Source organism: Ochotona princeps, chromosome 25 (assembly GCF_030435755.1).
Source record: "Ochotona princeps isolate mOchPri1 chromosome 25, mOchPri1.hap1, whole genome shotgun sequence".
In the NCBI taxonomy this organism is placed as follows: domain Eukaryota; kingdom Metazoa; phylum Chordata; class Mammalia; order Lagomorpha; family Ochotonidae; genus Ochotona; species Ochotona princeps.
In genome coordinates, this window is record NC_080856.1 from 20343337 (window position 1) to 20361965 (window position 18629).

Sequence of the window (18629 nt, forward strand, 5' to 3'; positions counted from 1 at the left end):
ATTTACTCTGTTATTACTATATACTAAGCCCTAAGCTTTACGTATTTATGTACTTTATCCTCCTTAATCTGAAGGGAAATCCTGCCCTGAGAGATTAAGAAGGAACTTGCTTAAAGCCAAAACCAGTACAGCTAAAAATCAAACTGAGTCTTTCTAATTCCAGTATTTATATATTCCATTGAATCCATTTGACGCTTGTTTATCTGGTAGCAAGGAGCTGGACTGCTTAGGCCTTACCCAGCCTGTAGCTGTCTCAAGACATAAACTTACCCTAGAGTTGGGATTTAAAAGGAAATATGAAAGTCATGTAACAGCCTGTCCTCTTAATTCTCACAGGCCATTTTCCTTCCTTTTTTGTTGATATCAGTGTGAAGCTTTAGTTGTAATGGCTCGGTCCTCTGATTGTGTCCAATGCCAAAGTGAAAAAATCAACTGGTTAGGTGTTTTGAATGCAACAGTAAACTTTGGATACATGGTGAGAATTTGTACTGAAGCCAGATTTTTTTTTTCAGATTTTTCAATGTATAAATTTCATTACCACAATTTTCTACCATCTAAGCAAAGATGAAAACTGTTGAATTTTTTAACCAATTGTTTGTTGTCTTTAGTTCTTGTAGTAAATTCTGAATTAGTTCAGATTGAACAGACTTTATATTGGTTTTCAAGTAAATTTGCAGGACAATTAATAATCAATGGAAGTTTCCTGGGATTGTTTTGTAGTTGGTGCTGAGAGAAGGCTTACGTAGCTCAATTTGGGAATTAGGATATATAAAGCAGCTCATTGCTAGGGCCATAAATGAGTAGAAATGTGTATCAATAATATGTGTGGGGTGATCAGGTTTCACCAGGAAATGAGTTGTCTTTGAAAACTAGATAGTATAAGAGAGCTTGGGTGAGAATGGAGAACATTTGAAGCAAGAAGAATATCTAATGAAGTTCACTGACAGTAAAATCTTAAGAGATATGACCACCCACTCTTCTAACACCAAGCGTAGAGAATATAAATGGGAGCATTATCCTAGAGGGAAAGGAAAAAAGAATGTTTGGCAGATCCCAAGGAATTCTGGTTAGTCATTAATTCAATTCTGTTCTCATCAAGTGTCAAAAAAAAATGCCAGCCAAGCAACAATTTCAAAAGATTAAGACAATAGAAAGTGCTAAAGTTGTCACAGCCCCCCTCAACAAATGGCAGCAAGGCTCTTCTACAGATTGAAGGTATTCAGCAAAGGTCAGATTGTCACCCTGTAGAAAAATACCCTCCTCTCACCCAACCATTGGTTTAATAAGCATTGAACATTTTGCTGATTGGAAAAAGTATGACAATTAGTATGTAAAATTGTATGCCAGGTTTACAAAATTTGATGTTTCCAAAATTTGCTTTCAATGTTGTGTGTTTTATGTATCCCTATTTGTTTTTAACGTACTTGTTAAAGTTGTAGTAATTTTGGACTTTTTGGTTGGAGAAAGTGAGTGAGAGGTAGAGGGAGTGGGCACAGTGAAGATGAGGGAGAAGTGAAGAAGTTCTGAGCGACTGAAGTGTATGTAATAACTGCTTTCAGTGCCCTTCAGGATCCAAAATACTCTTCATTTAGGAATATATTACTTCTTAAAACCTAACTTGGCATTTTAAATTTATATTTCTATATGATTAAATGGACTGTGTTCTTCAGATTTACTGATTTTTCAAATTTACTGCTTTTTTTGGGTTTATGAAACTTACTGTGTTGAAATTTCAAAATATATGTAACCATATGTGTTTTGCCAGCTGATGAAGAATGACAAAAGCCTGAAGATGTCACTACGTTTTGACAAAATAGATTACATGGAGTGAGTGTGGGAGTGAAGGGTGAAGCTGAGGAGAGGAACCTGTGGCTCTTGGAGGCCGAATGGCTGAATTTTGCCCAGTATCCTTAACTGATTGAAATTGTCTCTAGCTCATCTTTGCTCCTGTATGATTGCCCTTACTTACATATCTTAGATGTTCATAAAGAAGTTTATGAAATGTGCTGGTTTAGGTTTAAGTTTTTTCTTGATTCTTTTGGTGTTACCATCATGTTTTTAAGGGTGAACAATGTTGCCAAGTCAAATAGGGCAAGGTATGAAAAGACAAACTGAGTTTCTAGAAATACCAAACAAATTCTATGACCTGGGGCTTCTGTTCCGCAGGGAACCCATAGCATCCATCACTGCCATCCAAGGAACTGCATTTTCAAAGCCAGTGTGGTTTTGGACTTTGTTGTATTGAATGTAGCAGTAGCTAACACTCTCTGCCAGTGTACAGATATTTTTGTTTTTAACAACATTTGGCCTTTTTCACTGTTACAGCCTCTTCTACCTTAAGAATGTCAGATTCTAAATATTCTACAATGTGAACATAATCTGTGCCCCTCCTAGATCATTTGCTCAAGGCCATCTGTTGAATCAGCACTAGGCCCACAATGAAACCTTCTCAGGTTATTGCAGTGTTTTCTTACTCCCTTCTGTTTTCATGCCTCCTTACTCCAGCTTAAATGTCGTGGGTTATAATTATATGAAGTCTCTTGTTCATATCCCGAACTCCCTTTCTGATGACAGAAACCCTAGCTCCGGATGGACCAACCTCTCACTCCGAGGGGAGCAAAGCACATAACTCTGAAGAGCAGGTTTGGGGCTCATCACTACTCGGCGTGCTCAGCACTGTCCCTCAGTGCTGCTGGGTTACTGGATTTTCAAAGTCAGCTGTTTTGTACTTTATTTCCCGATGCTTCTTCCCAGACTCAGTTCATTTTTTTTTTTAAAGATTTATTTTATTTTTATTACAAAGTCAGATATACAGAGAGGAGGAGAGATAGAGAGTTAGTGGAGCTGCCGGGATTAGAACTGGCAACCATATGGGATCCCAGCGCATTCAAGGTGAGGACCTTAGCCACTAGGGCATGCCACTGGGCCCAGACTCAGTTCATTATTGCATCCCAAACTAAACAGGTACTCTTAGACTGTAGTGTTCAGTCTAATTTATTTATTTTTCTTTTTTGTCCCTTATTCTTTTAATGTTGGATCCAAGAAACCATATAGTGATCCAGTGCTGTGAAGATTTATTCCTATGCTTTATTTTAGCATATGTATAGTTTTTGTTTTTAAATTTAGAAATATGATTAATCTGATTATTTTTTATAGTACATGCCTGTAGGAGGCCTGGAAATGTACTCTTGGATATGTGTTGTTGCAATATCATTTATTGAAATGACTTTTCTCATTGAATGATCATGGAAATTTTGTGAAAAATCAATTGACAATATGTAAAAGAGTTTGTTCCTGAATCTTCAATTCTATTACACTGATCAGTGTCTGTCCCTGTGCCACACTGCCTTGATTACTGCAGCTTTGACAAATAGGTTTCTCCACCTATTGCTGCTTATTTTTTTTTAAGGTTTATGTATGTATTTATTTCTTTATATACCTGAAATACAGACAGTGGGACAAGGGCTGCAAGAAAAAGAGATTGACCATCCACTGGTTCACTCCCCAATTGACCACAATCCCTGGAGCCAGGAGTCAGGAACTCCTTGCAGGTATCCCTTGTGGGCAGCAGAAACTTGGTTAACTAAGCTATCATCTGCTGTCTCCTGGCAACATCACCACGGAGCTGGACCAGAAGCGGGGAGCCAGAACCTGAACCCCCATCATGATGGGGGATGCGGGCATCTGAAGTAGCAGCTTAACCCTACCTACCCCATCCAGTGACTTTTAACTTTTTTTTTTTGATTAAATGAGCCTTTTAAAGTATCTTATAAGATACCATATATAGGGCCCGGCGGCGTGGCCTAGTGGCTAAAGTCCTCGCCTTGAAAGCCCTGGGATCCCATTTGGGCGCCGGTTCTAATCCCGGCAGCTCCACTTCCCATCCAGCTCCCTGCTTGTGGCCTGGGAAAGCAGTTGAGGACGGCCCAAGTCTTGGGACACTGCACCCGCGTGGGAGACCCAGAAGAGGTTCCAGGTTCCCGGCTTCGGATCGGCGTGCATCGGCCCGTTGCGGCTCACTTGGGGAGTGAATCATTGGACGGAAGATCTTCCTCTCTGTCTCTCCTCCTCTCTGTATATCCGGCTTTCCAATAATAATAAAATCTTTTAGAAAAAATAAAAAAATAAATAAAAAAAAAAAAGATACCATATATATATCTTATAAGAAACTATGTATCCAAGGGCCCGGTGGCGTGGCCTAGCGGCTAAAGTCCTCGCCTTGAACGCGCCCTGGGATCCCATTTGGGCGCCGGTTCTAATCCCGGCAGCTCCACTTCCCATCCAGCTCCCTGCTTGTGGCCTGGGAAAGCAGTTGAGGACGGCCCAATGCATTGGGACACTGCACCCGCGTGGGAGACCCGGAAGAGGTTCCTGGTTCCCGGCATCGGATTGGCGCGCATCGGTCCGTTGCGGCTCACTTGGGGAGTGAATCATCGGACGGAAGATCTTCCTCTCTGTCTCTCCTCCTCTGTGTATATCTGGCTGTAATAAAATGAATAAATCTTTAAAAAAAAAAAAAGAAAGAAACTATGTATCCAAGAAGTTACTTAGAAATATATAGGAAAAAAGGGTACAGGGTGTATTTTTATTGGGTGGGGAAATTTATAGTCCTGAGTTTTAAAAAAAAAATCCTTTGTTCTCTGTGAGAAAAATTCATCAAATCCAAAATGGATGAATGATTTTAGTTCTCAGAAGCAAATTGCGGTTACTTGCATCAGTTATATAGATTTACTATTCAAGCAACAATATTGAATTGGTTTTGGCTTTTTAGACCTGATTGCAAAAGTTCTGCTCAGAGCTGCAGAGGTCTTTTGGAGCCAGTGTGCTGGAGTTTTGTGGTGAGCATAGGCTTGTTGGGGTACTTAGAGAGCACTAAAGTTCATTGTTTCTGGCACTAGTAGTTTATTAGATCAGTTTATCTCGAGATTTTTGTGTCCTTAGGATTTTTGCATCATTGCAGGTAGAATTTTACCTTTAAACACATTTTGATCATGAAATAACAGTGTCTAAAAAATGAAGATACAGTTTAATGAATAATAGTAAAATATGCATTCAGGTAATAACAAATCTGAAGCCAGCCAAGACTCCCAGAACACCCTCTGTCTTTCCAGATCGCTAATTGCTACAGGAACCCGTAGTTCTCCGGATACAACCCACCTGTGCCTTGTTTGCTTCTTAGTTTTGATATCCATAAACACTGACCTTCCCTTCGCTTGTATTTTGTGCATAAAGAAGAATATATTGTATGTATCTTTTATAATTATTTTTAACTCTACATTGATTACTTCAATGAATTTATCTGGTTGCTACATGAAGTTGTAATTGTCTCATTTTTATGGCTGTGTGGAATACCATTATGAGAACATACTGAACTCTACTTATTTTACTGGTTAACTGTTACAAATAATAATTCTATGATTATTCCTGGTACAAGTATGCTTGAGTTTTTAAACTGCATTTTTATCAAAAAGAGAAATTGTTTGATCATAGAATCTATGATTATTTAGTTTCGATGAAAAATTGTTTTCCTAAGTTGCTGTATCAAATTGTACCTCAGTCAGTTATTTGCATTGTCTCACATGTCTCAGACATTTAGTTTCTTTAAAAAAAAAAGATTTATTTATTTTTATTGGAAAGGCAGATTTTAGGGAGAGGACAAAGAGACAAAGAGACAAAGAGACAAAGAGACAAAGATTTTCCATTCACTGGTTCACTCCAAAATGGCTGCAATGGCCAGAGCTGAACCTATCTGAAGCCGGGAGTCTCTTCCAGGTCTCCCATGTGGGTGCAGGGTCCCAAGGCTTTAGGCCGTCCTCCACTGCTTTCCCAGGCCACAAACAGGGATGGGAAACGGAGCAGCTGGAAAACAAACTGACACCTATACAGAATGCCAGCGCTTGCAAGGGGAGGATAAGCTAATTGAGCCCCTGTGTCAGCCCTTTAGACATTTCAGTACCTGAAACCTTTTAATTTTAACTGATCTAGTGGATATAATGTGACTTTGTGTTTTGCTTTGTTTTAATTTCTGTTTTCCTTTGTTTTTTTTATGAGGTAACACATCTTTTTATATATATACCAGCCACTTAGATATCCTTGTTCTTTTTATGTTTATTTATTTATAATGTTTGTTACAAAGGTGAGCAGTTTACAGATCCATGTGTGCTGCCAAATAGGATGTAGAATGACATCCCCCAGCCTCCCTCCTGTGACTGTGGAGTAGGAGGGGGAGGATGTTGCACTGCTCCTTGCTGCTATGCACATCGCACATCGGCACCAGGAGACAGCTGGTCCCCCAATGTCATCCGAAAGACCCTGATAGGAGGAAAAATGTCGTGAGGGTGTTGCCTGAGTGGTCTTGATTGTTCTGAGATATTGTTGGCTTCTTTGTGCCAGAGGTGACAGATTCCATCTAAGCCTTAATTGCAGTCCATGGTTATTTCAGTATGTACACAGCCTTAGGTACTTGCTGGAGTGCTTGGCCTGTAGTGTGGTTTAATTTGTTTTTCTTTCTAGCTTTTGATAAGGCACTTGAGGACTTCTGTTGAATTAGAGGAGCTGGTTGTTTGTCTTTTGTGTGGGTCTTGATATGTTGTTTATCCTAGCATGGGAGTTAGCAATAGAGGTGGCCCCAGTCTTGCAACATGTGCTCCCGGACTGGACCACATGTGCTTGTAATATTCCCTGAGATCGGGATTGGGAGGAGTAGTCTTGTTCGGATGACCCGTAATAAGAATCCTTACTGGGATAGTCCTTAGACCTAGTTCTTATGTGCATTGGCAGGTGCAGCAGCCTGGCCAGGCCCACCTCTGCCCCAGGCCACATTCATGTAAGTGGCTGTAGCAGCCTAATTAGCTGATACCCTAAAGTACCCTTACTATTCCAGTCCCCAGAACCAGCTCTTATGTGTGCCATTGGGTGCAGTGGTGTGGCTCGCCTCCCAGACCTTGCTTTTGTGTGTAGCAGCACGTGTTGCAACCTAACTGGGGACACCCCTAAGAAGCCTTACCAGGTTTGCCCCAGGCCCAGCTCTTGCATAAACCTGTGGGTGCTGTGGCCTGGGTTTGCCCAGTCTACCCCCAAACCTGGCTTTCTGCATATTGGCAGGTGCTGCAGCTTAGTTGAGGAGACATTCAAGAACCCTCACTAGACCCATCCTGAGACCCAGCTGTTGTGTGCTCTGGCAGATGCTGTGGCCTGATCCATTCTGGCCCACCCCCAGACCTGGTTCTTGCACATGGGACTAGCAGGTGCTGTGGCCTGTCCCAGCCTGCCCCCAAACCTGGCTCTTGGATAACCTTTTATGACATGCTAATCCAAATCTTTATTTTAAAATTTTATTTTAAAATTTTTATTTTAAATTTTTATTTTTATTTTAAAATTTTATTTATAATAAAATTTTATTTTATTTATATATATATATAGTATTTTAAGATATATTTATACATAATTGTATTTTAAGATATATTTGAAAGGCGGAGTCACAGAGAGAGAAACTCAGACAGAGAGCTTCCATCTGCTGGTTCACTTTCCAAATGGTTGCAGCTGCTGGAACTAGGCCAGGCTGAAGTCAGAAGCCAGGAATTTCTTCCAGGTCTCTCATGGGAGTGCAGGAGTCCAAACACTTGTACCATTTTCTGCTTTACCAGGTCATTAGTGAAGAGCTAATGTGAAGTAGCTGGGAGTCAAACTAATGCCCATTGCAAGTGGTGGCTTAACCTACTGTGCCATAGTGTGGGCCCAAATTCATGCAGTCTTTTCTCCATTGTTATTGGGCTTCTCTTCCCCTCCCCTCTCTTATTGGTTTGTAGGAATTCATTATATTCTGGGTATAATTTCTTTAGTAATTATCTATATTGTAATGTCTTCTTTTGCTCTGGCTTACATTTTAATTATATATAGTTTAGTGAAAGTTACAAGTTAACTGAAGTTACAGTTTTATCCCTTATTAGTACTTTTCATATTTTTATTAAGACAGCTCTTCCTTCCACAAAGTGTTAAAGGTATTTTCTGTATTATTATATAATTTTTGTACTTTCCCCTTTTTTGTTTCAATCTATTTTGAATACATTTTTATGTTGTGAGACAGGTATCTGATTTCATTTAACTTCCCGTATAGTCTCAAGACCTTATATAGAAAATTCTGTCCTGCTCTGTGCTCTTACAGTGTTTCTTATGTTATACTTAAGTGCTCACATATGTGTGGCTGTTTTTGGGTACCACCATCTGTTCTATATTGCTTCAATTCCTGCAGCTTCAAAATAAGTCTTGATACCTGGCAGGCCTTCCCCCAACACCAAAAAATGCCTTGTACTTTCTTTTGTTTGTTTTTACTTGTTAGAAAGGTAGCATGTCAGAGAATGAGAAAGAATTCTTTCACCTGTAGGTTCGCTTCTCGAATGTTCGTAACAACTAGAGCTGTGCCAGATCAAAGCTGGGAGCTAGGGATTCCACCAGGTCTCCCAGTGAGGGTGACAGGGGCCCAAGTACTGCTGTTTTGGGTGATGGATTAGAAATGGATGTAGGACTTGAACTCAAGTTGGTATCTCAAGTGGTGGCTTCACCTGTTGTGCCATAACGCTTGTCTTTGCTTTGTATAGTCTTGGCCCCTTATACTTAAAACAGCTTTTTTTTTTAAATCAACATGTCAAATTCCATGGATATTGATTATTATTTAGGTGAATCTGTAGGTGCTGATCATGTGCCACAATGAGTTAAACCATCACTTATGATGACAACATCTGAGATGCTGTTTCAAGTTCTGCCTGTTTCATTTTGGATCCAGTTTCCTGCTAAAGTGCCTGGGAAGGCAGCAGAAGATGTATTTGGGCCCCTGCCACCTGTGCAAGAGAAGGGATGGAGTTCTGCTTTCTGGCTTTTACTGTAGCTTAGCCCTGACTGTTGTGGCAAGAACTAGTGGGTAGAAGATCTCTTTCTCTGGCTTTCAAATAAATAATCAATTTAAGAAGAATTAATGTCTTATTTTAGCTGTAGGTATCTAACTAAGTTGCCTTGTACCTAGGCAAGTGTTACATTGCTGGGAGAAATCAGCCAATAGCTGGCGGGCATCCTGGGCCTGGTTAATGTCAAATTTGTATTAACTATACAATGTGCCAGCATAGTTGCTTCTTTTCTTTCCTTTCCTTTCCTTTTCTCTTCTCTTCTCTTCTCTTCTCTTCTCTTCTCTTCTCTTCTCTTCTCTTCTTTTCTTTTCTTTCCTTTTCTTTTCTTTTCTTTCTTGAAATGTGGGGAAGGCTGGGAACTCCAGCTGGGACACACCATTCCAGCCCTGAGGCTGGGGGCCTGCAGATTGCCCAGGGAAGGGGATCTAGGGGCATATTAGAGTGGGAATGGCTGAGGGCTTTTTAACAGGTCTGGTAGGTCTGCTAAGCCACAGTTCCCACTGGGAAGCTCAATAGCTAGGACTGGGGGATAGGGGCAGGCCAGGCAAGGTTGCAGCACTTTTCAGCATTTGTGTTGGCTGGGTCTGGGGGCAGGCTGGGCTGGACTAGGGCTTAGCACCTCCTGGCATGCAAGAGAGCCAGGACAGGGTATGAACCACACTTGGCTGGGTTAGGCTGCACCACCCACCAGTGAGAGCTGATACTGCAGGTGGGCTATGCCAGGCTTGGTTGAAGCACATGCAAGATCCAGAGCTGGGAATGGGCCTGGTAGGGAAACTTTGGGGAATCCTCTGCCAGGCTACAGCTCCCACTGTTGAGTGCAAGAGCCATGGCTGGGAGCTGACCCGGGTGAGCAAGGCTGCAGCACTTGTGGGCATGTGTGTAGGCTGTGTTCAGGGGTGGGCCAGCCAGGCTAGGCTGTGACACCCACAGGTTCACAAGAACCAGGTCTGTGGGTGGGCTAGGCTGGGCTAGACAATAGCCCAGTGAAAGCCAGAATGGGTATAGGTCAGACAGGCTAGGCCATTGTACTCACTAGTAAGTGCCAGCACTGGGAGCTGCCCATGTCAGGCTGGGCCATAGCACTCACTGGCAAATGTGAGATCTGGGCTGGAGCGGGCCTGATAGGGGAACTTGGGGAACTCTGCTGTCAGGCTCGGAGTGCAAGAGCTGGAGCTGGGGGCATGCCAGACGAGGCGGAGTTACAGCACCAGTCAGCATATGTGTGAGCCAGATCTGGGTCAGGTTGGGGCAGTCTGCAGCACATACTGGGATGAGCAAGAGCCAGGACAGGGTGTGGGCCTCTGCAAGTTGTACCGCAACACCTACTGGTTTACATGAGGGCTAGAGGATGGGTGAGGCTGGGCTAAGCTGCCACACCCACTGGTGAGAGCTAGAACTGGGGGCAGGTCAGGCTGAGCCAGGCTATAGCACCTGCTGGCAAAAGCTAAGACTGGGAGTGGGCCATGTTATATTGGGCCGTGGTATCCACCTGCATATGCAAGACCCTGGGCTTGGAATGGGTCTGGTAGAGGAACTTTGGGGACTTCCTCGCTGGGCATCTGTCTCCACTGGTGAGCATGAGAACTGGGACTGGAGGCAGGCCAGTCTGGATATGGGCCAGCTGGGCTAGACTCCAGCACCTGTTTACAAGTGCTGGGACTGGGGGCAAGTCATGTCAGACTGGACCACAGTGCAAGATCTGGGGCTGGGAGTGGGCCTGATAGGGGAACCGTGAACACTCCCCTGATAGGCTACAGTTCCATTGGTGAGCATGAGAGCCAGGACCAGGGGAAGTCCAGGTTGATCAAGGCAATAGCACCCATCAGCATATGTGTGGGGCGAGTTCTGGGGATGAGTTGAGCTGAGCTAAGCTGCAGCATCAATGGGTGTTCATGAGAATTAGATGGGATGCGGGATGAACTGGGTTAGGCCACAGCACATGCTGGCATGTGCATAACGGGTTGTGTATGGGCCTGGTGGGGTTGTTGGGGGTCACCATGACTAGGCCGTGGTACCTGCTGGTGTGCATAATGGTCAAGTCTGTCGTGGACCGAGTTGAGCTAGGCTGCAGCATCCATTGGTTTGTGTAAGAACGGGGCTAGAAATGACCAGGCAACTGCATCCACCGATATGTGTGCTGGATGATGCAGGTGATGGATAGAACCTGACCCTGCACTAGCTTGCCTGCATAAGAGTCATGTCTAAGGTCACCCCATGTGAGGTTTCTTGGGGGATTTCCCAACCAGACCACTGGACTCAAACCCTGGACACAGGGAAAATCATAAGATATGTGGTTCTACCCTGGAGTGCCTGTATCAGGACTGGGTCTCCTCAGTTACTGATGTCTGTGCTGTGGAAAGCATGCCCAGATGCACATGGGGGACATGATAGCCAGCTTATCTACGCCAGCAGAGAACATCGACTACCTCATTAGAGGACAGAAAACAGAACAGGTTGGCCAATTCTCCTGGCCAAGCTTTGTAGCATGTTCCTGGGTCTGTAGATGCACTAAAGTGGACTTGGTCAGCCAATAGACCTTAGAACAATTTTCTCAACACTAGTGTGATGAAGCTGATGATGTCTCAGAACTCTCAAAACCACTCAAGTAACACTGTGGGAGCACTTCCCCACATTGGGGTTTCTAAGGCATCATCAAGTGACTGTCCCCCCATCTCTGGGTGCTGATGTAACTTGACAGCAGAGGTCTCCCTCTCTTTTCCCCTGCTGTGGATACAGGAGAAAAAAAGATGGAAACATTGACCCACCCAACTTCCTTCATGCCTCCATCCTCCCCACCCTATTCAGAGATCCAACCCTTACTATGTAAACAATGTTACAAATAAGACTTGATTTCTTTAGATTACTGTTTGTTTTCTGTTTCATTGACATCTGCACTTGTCTTTCTTTTAAAAAGATGTATATGTTTTACTTGAAAGGGAGACTTACAAGTGAACGCACATAGACACATAGAAGAGAGAATTCTTCCATCTGCTGGTTTATTCCCCACAGAGGTACTCCGATATGAGATACAGCCATCTCAAATGGCATCCTGATTATTAGGCCAAACACTCACCCTCTGTTATGTGTTTTGCAGCTTATTTTGCTACCCCTTTTTTGTGACTTACTGAGATAGTCCTATAACTTATTTTTCAGCACTTTTCTTTCCTTCAAAGGCTTTATTCATTTATTTGAAAGGGGAGGGAGAGAGATAGAGTGAATCATCTACCATTGATCCAATACCGAAGTGGCCAATCCAGGATCCAGGAACTTCATCTGAGTTTCCCTTGTAGGTGGTAGTGGCCTGGCCACTAGGGATTTGCTGCCTTCCTTGGTACATTTGCATGAAGTGGAACAACCGGACTCATACTGCGCTCCAATATGGGATGCTGGTGTTTTAGGCTGGGGCTTACTGCCATAACACCAGCCCCTCACCCTCTCTTTTTCTAACATAGGTATTTAAAGTTATACATTTCTGTTTGCAAGTTCTTCATGTCGCAAATTAAATAATTGCATTATTTCTGATTTGTGCTCCTATTAAGAATGAGTCACTTCATATATACTTGAGTGTATTGCTTCCCACAATTCTTTTATTATTATTATTTATTGTTCTTCCCACAATTCTTTAGCAAGTGTATAGAAAAGAGAATAAAATTTACTCTTTCATGTTTCTATACGCTACAATATGTACTGGTAAGATTATTGTGCAGTTCTTAGCTAAATCCATATATAACACTGTAGTTAAGACTTTGCGGTTATTTACATATTGGCTCCATTCTTCTTTATCTTAGCTGTGTTGGCGTAGAAGAACATCACGCCATTGACATTGACCTGTATCACTGTCCCAACTGTGCAGTTCTACATGGCTCTTCTTTGAGTAAGTATTAGATATTTAAGAAAATTGAATTTGCTTAGCTTAACATGTGCAAAGTAGTACTTTAATAATGCTGATTAGTTAGAGAATATGTTATGTGAAGGCAACTCAAAGAATAAAGGAAAAATATCATCAGTTTGGGTGGCCAGTGTAGAACTCCCAAATTCAAGTATATATTTTCAAAGGTTTCTGCTTGAAAAATGGCATAGATAATTTTTTCTTCTGATACTAGAAACAGATTTTAACCATTTTTTGCATTTAAGAGCTCTTGCTAGTCTCTTGGAGAATACATAATGCATTACTTAAATGCACATATGCCTATGATTTTTAAATTTTTAAAAAAGATTTATTTATTTTTATTGGAAAGTCAAATTTTCAGAGAGAAGGAATGATAGAGATCTTCCATCTGCTGGTTCACTCCGCAATAGCCGGAGCTGAGTCCATCTGAAGTCAGGAGCCAGGAGCCTCTTCTGGGTATTGCACATGGATGCAGGGTCCCAAGGCTTTGGACCATCCTCTGCAGCTTTCCTAGGCCATAAGCAGGGAGCTGGATGGGAAGTGGAGTAGTCAGGGCATGAACTGGCATCATTTGGGATCTTGACACTTGCAAGGGGAAGATGGGCCAATTGAGCCAACATGCCAGGCTCCAATGCCTGTGATTTTTCAGGAAGAAATAAGGGCATTAATGGCCCAAGTCCTTGGGTGCAATATTGCTTGCATTTCCTGAATTTCTCATTTTTTTTAAAGATTCATTTGTATATTTGAAAGGATTAGAACGAGAAAGAGATTACTCATCTGTTGCTTCCTTCCCCAGATGGCTGCAACCATTGAATCTGGGCCAGGCCAAAATCAGGATCCTAGGACTCCATTCAGGTCTCCCACATGGGTGCAGGGACCAGGACTTGAGCCATCTTGCTCTGCTTTCCCAGGTGCATCAGCAGGGAGTTGGATCAAAAGTGGAGCAGCCATGACTTGAACTAGAGCTTATAATGGGTGTCAGCATTGAGGCAGGGCCTCAATGTTATGTTTGATCTAGAATTCTGCTCAGCTGCCCTTCCTGCTTGCAATCCTCTGTTGAGGTGCTGAGGCCTTGAAGATGGACTCTGAGCACACTGCTTCAGGGCCAAGGCAGGGGCCGGAAGACACGACCATCCTCCGGACAGTGCCAGCATCTCACACCAAAGTACATTGAATTGTAGCCTTTTATAGATGCTTCTAAAAAATAAATGGAAATATTGTCATTGCACAAATGTGACAGAAAATATTTAAAAGGCTTTGAATTAGTGTTGGATCCCTGCAGTTCACTTATAGAGAGCTTTGTGTGTGTGCGTGCATTTTGATGATGCTGTCATTGTTAACGTAAGGCCTTAAATTAGGCTGCTTCTATAATACTGAAAGGTGAGTTGCTGCCATTTTCTGAAGCCAGTTTTGGGTAGTGTTTATCTATTTTATTGATTTGAAAAGCAGAGAGAAAGGAGAAACAGATCTGTCATCCGCTGGTTCATTCCCCAAATACACACAAGAGCTTGGGCTAGCCAGGTTGAAGTCAGGATCCAGCAGCAGAAATGAGGGGCAGAGAGAGACTTAACTGCTTGAGCCATCACCTGTTGCCTTGCAGGGTGTACAGCAGCCTGAGGCTGGAACTGCAGGGGCAAAATGAGGAGTGAAACCCAGCATTCTGGTGGGGGATATGGAGCCCTAAGCTGTGTTTACTCCTCATGTAGTGTTTCAATGTTGATCTTTCTTCTTGCCTTTCTGGGACTCTATCCCGAATATATTAGGGAAATATATTAATGTTTATGAATTTGTTTTCTATTCATTTATTCATTAATTACATTGTATTACATGACACAATTTCATAGGTACTGGGATTCTCCCCCCTTCACCCCAAATCCTTCCCCCATGGTGAATTCCTTCACCTTGATGCATAACCACAGCTCAAGTTTCGTTGGGATTCCCTAATTACAAGCTCACACCATACAGAGTCCAGCATCCCACTTGTCCAGTCAAGTTCAACGGCCTCTTAGGGAGGCCCTCAATGTTTATGAATATTAATGTCAACTTTGTTTAAAGAAAGATTAAGAATGAACTAAGTACTTAAGAATCAAACAATGGTTATAATACACCCATCCACATCTTAAAATTCTAGGCTGCCTTTAAATTACTTTTAAATATTTAATACGGAGAAAATATCCATGAAATAGTGGAATAAACACTATGACAGTAGGTAAACACTATGATTCTAGTTAAAAAGTAGAATTATATGTTGATGTATTATTGCAAATAAAAAAAGGACTGAATATTTTTGAAGTTTAGAAGTGATTTGTAACTGTCAGAAACTCACGAAGAAATGCCTTAATCGAATTCCTCAGGAAGATTACTTTGTGACTTTGAATTTTTCTCATTAGATTGAAACTCCTAAGGACTGGCATTGTGGGGAGCCAGTAAAGCTGGTGCCTGTAAGGGCTGGCATCCCATATGCTCTTGGTTTGCATCTTAGCTGTTGCACCTCTGAGCCAGCTCCCTGCTAATGCACATGAGAAAGCAGCAGGGGATGGCACTGCACAGGAGTTGGGCCCCTGCAACCGCGTGGGAGATGAGGAAGAAGATCTGGGGTTTGGACTGACCCAGCTCCAGCCATGGGGCCATTTGGGGAGTGAACCAGCAGATGTCCTTCTAGTGTTCTCTGTAATTCTGTCTTTCAGACATATTAAGTAAATCTTAATAAAAAAAAAACAAAAAACGAAAAACAAAACTTCCATTTGGTAGATCTGCCTGCTACAAATTACTTGAGGCTGTTGTTTTAGATTTGTAGATATGAAGAAGCTGAATTTGTACAATATTTAATATTTATTGTGACTTGTCTTACGTATGTAAAAGCCCAATGTTATTACCCTTATAAGGTGAGAGTTTAAAATAAGTTAGAATCATGGAATTGTTTTTTTATGAACATTATAATAATGTTTAAACATACAGGAAAAAAATTGAAGCAATTTTACAGTGAGTAGCTATAATCTGTGATATTTATAGATACTGCTATTAGAATTTTACTTAACTTACTGCATATGTATATATTTAACTATTTCACAATCTATCCATCTTATTTTCAATGTATTTCTAAGTTGTAGACATCAGTACATTTTCTAGAAGCTTAAAATAGAAATATTTAAAACTGACATCTTATTAGCTATTTTCAAATATACATTTAACAAAAATTCTCAGAAAATTCAGTTGAGAGTGATTTCAGAACAGAGTTGATAAATAGTTGCAGTGAGGGATATATCAATTATTCTGATCATCACATATTTTATGCATATATTGAAATGAGTAAAATACGTATAAGTATTATGTGTTAATTAAACAAACAAAAACCTCTTGAGGGCCAGGCATTTATTACTGCAGACAGTGTAGCCATGTCCAAATCAGAGATCCTGGGTTCAGTCCCTGGCTCTTGGGGGCAGTCAGAGACTGCACCTGCTAATGCAGACCCTGGGAGGCAGCAGGGCCACCACTGGGGGAGACCTGAATTGTTCTCCTGGCTCTGGCTTTCCCTGAGCCTAATCCTGGCCACTGGGAGTAAGCAGCTGGATAGAAACTCGGTCTCTCAAAAACTATAAAACTGAACTATTAGCATTTGCGTCATGTAAAAGAGCTGCAGAGGTTGCCACTCTGGTGGAAAGAGGAATGATGTTTAGAGCTTCTTTTCTTTTTCCGCCTCCCTTAAGACTTTTTCAACCTAGTTTGAAAATCAGCCCTTTATTCCATCCCCTTCATTCCCATTCTGAGGAACCTGCACCCAGAAGAGCTAATTGGCTTGCCAAAAGTTGCATAGGCACTTAATGGCTGAACTAGGAATCATGGAACCCCTGATTTTGATTTCTGCGACTGCGCAAGATTGTAACCTAAAGCTGTGGAATTGAGATTCTTAGCGTAAGAACTAATCATAAGGTTATTTATTTAAGGATCTCACTTTTATGACTCAGGTACTTGCTTTTCTCTGTGTCAAGTAACTGTACTTATTTTGGGAATAAATTTTCATAAGCGAAGGAAATTATACTGTTAAAATAGATTACTGATGTGGGTTTGGAAGCCCTATCCTGAGAGGATGATTTGGGTAAATCATAACTGAATGTTCTAGTGAAAATCATAAGTTTCAATGACTTAGAAATGCTATAGGGGCCTGGCGTGATGGCGTGATGGCGTGGTGGCTGAATCCTCTCCTCACACATGCCACTGGGATCCCATATGGGTGCTGGTTTGTGTCCTGGGTGCCGTACTTCCCATTCAGCTCCCTGCTTGTAGCCTGGGAAAGCAGTAGAGGATGGCTCAAAGCCTGGGCGCCCTGCACCTACATGGGAGGCCTGGAGGTAGCTCTTGGCTCCTGGCTTCTGATTGACTCGGCTTCGGCTATTGCAGCTACTTGGGGAGTGAACCAGTGGATGTAAGATCTTTGTTTCTCCTTTTCTCTGTAAATCTGTCTTTCCAATGAAAATTTAAAGATGCTATAGGATATTTAAATGTAGAAATCACGAAAGCCTCATCTGCTGACTTGAATTATTTAGTGTAATTTTATAATTATTTTGAGATGAAACAAAGTTTAGAAAACTCAGTTAATTGCTTATAATTGCAGTATTGCATTAGATAAATTTGCTTTTGGCAGTCTGGAAATGCATTGAAAATTTAAGTGTTTTTATTTAATTACAATTATTATTTCTGGTTATGTCGAGTTATTAGTAAATACATAATATGACTGCTTACCAAAAACTTTTTAATTTTCTAAAAATTCAGTGAAGAAGAGGAGGAACTGGCATAGGCATGACTACACAGAAATTGATGATGGCTCCAAACCTGTGCAGGCTGGAACTAGAACTTTTGTTAAGGAATTGCGTTCTCGAGTCTTTCCAAGGTATGGGTGCTTGTTCTAATCAAAGAAAATGTAAGAATGCCTGATAAAGGAACTCATGTAAAACATTACTTTAAAACTTGAGGCTGCATTATTGCTCTCACTTTTTTTCCCCCTTAGTGAAAAGGAACAGAAAAATGTCAGTATATTGCAGCTAATAGGAGTAAGGAAGCTAAGTCATCATGTACCACATGTACTGACCTGTGGCTCAGGCCAGAAGGGCAGAAATCCCACTGCTGGGTTTCTCCAGGATGTTTCCTTTACCTCGCTTTCACCCATTTCCAGCTTTTTCTCGCCTTGTTTTCGAATCTGTGAAGGCTGGGTCTGCTGGCAGCAGGCAAGCAAACATTGCTTAGCCATTGGTGGCAACACAACTATTTTTGTTTTGTTTTGGGTTTTTTTTAAAATAATGAAATGTATTTGTGGCTTGAAGAGAGTCAAAAGCGTTATAAAGCTTTTAATCATGCTAATTCAGATCATTCCCTACTCACTTGCTTAATAGGCTTTCACAAAGATCATATTCAGGCTTGCTAAAGAAGGGAAGTGCAATTCAAATTTAAATCACAGTATCACATGGACCTATTATGAAATTATGTCAGATCTGGAGATGAAAAAAACCTGCTGTTTCTCCTCAGTTTTTTAGGATTACTGACTTTCCTTCTGCCCCTTCTCAAACAGAGACAGAAAACATATATGAAACACAATGTTTCTGCATGATTTTTGTAGTGTTGAAGGCCTTATTCTCAAGCATTCTCTTCTCCTTTACCAGTGTCAGAATCATAAAGCAAGTGTTGGCTTGGATGCTTTTGACTGGCTGCTTGTTTGATACGAACCCAGGCCTAGAGTTTTCAAGGTGGGCCTTTAGTGGCCCTCTGAGAGTTCTGTTGTATTCAGTTGGTGAGTGTGAGGCTTTCTCAGGGAGAGGAGCCTCAGCTTTCACCCTGTTCAGGTA

General features: G+C 41.7%; 1 protein-coding gene across 1 annotated transcript in view; it reads left to right on the plus strand.

Moving 5' to 3' along the window:
- The window catches only part of KDM7A (lysine demethylase 7A), a 75854-nt gene that overhangs the window by 20664 nt on the left and 36561 nt on the right, over positions 1-18629 (plus strand). The window contains exons 2-3 of the mRNA XM_058654987.1: positions 12692-12777; positions 17563-17680. Of these exons, the coding sequence (XP_058510970.1) occupies positions 12692-12777; positions 17563-17680 (204 nt within the window). The remainder of the gene's footprint in view (positions 1-12691; positions 12778-17562; positions 17681-18629) is intronic.